This window comes from Arachis stenosperma, chromosome 9 (genome assembly GCF_014773155.1).
Source record: "Arachis stenosperma cultivar V10309 chromosome 9, arast.V10309.gnm1.PFL2, whole genome shotgun sequence".
Taxonomy (NCBI): Eukaryota; Viridiplantae; Streptophyta; class Magnoliopsida; order Fabales; family Fabaceae; genus Arachis; species Arachis stenosperma.
Window position 1 is genome coordinate 11828738 of NC_080385.1, and position 2672 is coordinate 11831409.

A 2672-nucleotide genomic window follows, 5' to 3' on the forward strand; every position below is an offset into this window, starting at 1 on the left:
TCCTTCCCCATCCGAACTACTTTGGATGGTAACCGAGCTACAACAAACTAATCAGCGTATGGCAGAGGAGAATCAAAGAATGCCTGCCCAAATCACCGAGCTGAACAATGCTTGGATAGAAAATAACAACACTCATCACCAACAACCGAAAGACAACGAACATTATTCCGACCCCTCCCACGTCTCGAAGACCATCTGAGTTGAGGGAGCCCAGCTTGAAGACGAGGATGAAGAGCCAGATGAGTCCGTGGGACCCTTCACGCCAGAAGTGATGAACTTCGAACTACCACAAAGATTCACCCTACCACTGACTCTCACTCCTTATGATGGCCTCGGAGATCCGAAAAAGTTTTTCAAAAAATTCCGATCAATAATGATCGTTAACGTTGCATCAAATACTGTTTTATGCCGTTGTTTTCCGAATTATTTAGACGGTCCTGCACTTGATTGGCTTTGTGCTTTGCCTGCAGGTTCTATCTCACAATTTCAACAGCTAGCCAAGCTATTTGAAGACCACTTTGCTAGATTTGCAATTTATCTGCACGACTCAGATTACCTGAACACAATCAAGCAGGAACAAAACGAAAGTTTGAAGGACTACATGACTCGCTTCACGAAAGTCGCTATCAGCATACCCGACCTCCACCCTGAAGTCCATCTGCACGCTATCAAAAGCGGACTCCGACCTGGAAAGTTCCAAGAAACCATCACGGTAGCCAAGCCAAAGACTCTTGTCGAGTTCCACGAGAAAGCCAAAGGACAAATTGATATCGAAGAGCTTAGACAAGCTCGAAAGTCTGACAAAACATATTACAGAGATGAAGATAAAGCACCAAATAGTAAGAAAAGTTTTAAGCTAACGCATCGATTTGATTCTTATACACAGTTCAACACTAAGCGAGAGGACATAATCAAAGAGATCCTGAATTCAAAACTGATTAAGTCACCAAGGAAGGCCGGTACCTATCAAGATACTAAGAACATGGACAAGTCTAAATATTGCACTTTCCACCAGAAGTACGGTCACACTACTCACGACTGTGTAGTGGCAAAAGATCTCTTAGAACGGCTAGCTCAGCAGGGCCACCTTGACAAGTACATCGGAGGTCACATCCAACGACGTTCAACACCTCCCACATCCAATGAGTCGACTGAACAACAACACCGAGGAAAAGAAAATGCATCCTCAAGCCAATATGAAAAGCCTCGAGGTATAATTAATTGTATTTCAGGGGGATACGCCAGTGGAGGGTCCTTAAGCTCGGCAAGGAAGAGATCGTTCCGAGCTATATGCTTGGTAAATGGACCACAGCGTGAAGCTCAACACGCGACACAACTCCCAAAAGTGACATTTACGCATGCAGACTTCGATTCCAGCATACAGAACCTAGATGACCCCGTGGTTATCACTCTTCAATTGGGAGATCTGTTAGTAAGGAAAGTACTTCTAGATCCAGGCAGTAGCGCCGACGTTCTGTTCTATTCAACATTCCAAAAAATGAAGCTGAGTGACAACATCCTCCAGACAACAGGGGGAGACCATGTCAGTTTCTCGGGTGAGCGAGTTCCGGTATTAGGGTCAGTGTTGTTAAAAATCACACTAGGTGAGCATCCTCTTTCAAAAACTTGTGATATTCAATATTTAGTAGTAGATTGCTTCAGTCCATATAATCTTATACTCGGCCGACCTTTCTTAAACAAGTTCGACGCAATCGTATCTACAGTTCACATATGTGTTAAGTTTCCTCTGCAGGACGATCACGTTATAACAATTCATGGAGATCATAAAGAGGTATGCCAATGTTACAACATCATCATAAAACTCCCAGATCGTTCAAAACCACAAGTCAACAATGTCCACCTTGCCACTAGCAGCTCGGCATTAGCCGACCTAGATCCAAGAGCCAACTTCCTTGAGCGGCCTACACCATCCAGAGAATTACAAAAATTATATTTCAATACTGACCCTAATAAATTTACTTATATAGGTACGTCAATAAGCACGGGAGAACTGCAGGCAATAACGACCTTTCTACAAGAGCAAGTTGACCTCTTTGCATGGACGCCTTCTGACATGCCCGGCATCGACCCATAGATCATCGGCCACAAATTGGCTGTACACCCATCCGCACGACCAGTGCAGCAGAAGAAACGAAAGCTCGGCGATGAAAAGAGAAGAGCGTCATTAGAAGAAACTCAAAAGCTGATTGATGTAGAATTCATTAAAGAAATCATATTTACTATCTGGTTGGCCAACGTGGTAATGGTAAGGAAACAAAACGGTAAGTGGCGCATGTGCGTCGACTTTACTGACTTAAACAAAGCATGCCCAAAGGATTCCTATCCTTTACCATCCATAGACTCTTTGGTAGATAATGCTTCTGGTTATGCTACCTTAAGTTTTATGGATGCCAATTCGGGTTATAATCAAATTCTTATGCACCCTTCTGATCAAAATAAAACGGCATTTATAACCGAATTTGGTAACTACTGTTATAAAGTTATGCCCTTTGGGCTAAATAATGTAGGAGCAACTTATCAGCGTCTTATGGACAAAGTCTTTGCCAAACAAATCGGTAGGGATATAGAGGTATATGTCGATGACATGGTCGCCAAGACAAAAATCGGCAAAAACTATATCAACGACCTAAGAGAAATCTTCGGCCAAATAC

General features: G+C 43.1%; 1 protein-coding gene across 1 annotated transcript; it reads left to right on the forward strand.

The window, feature by feature from the left end:
- Positions 1-373: 373 nt before the first annotated feature.
- LOC130949061 (uncharacterized) lies at positions 374-2095 on the forward strand. Its single transcript, XM_057877889.1, has one exon. The coding sequence runs from the start codon at positions 374-376 to the stop codon at positions 2093-2095; it is 1722 nt and encodes a 573-aa protein (XP_057733872.1).
- Positions 2096-2672: the final 577 nt, after the last annotated feature.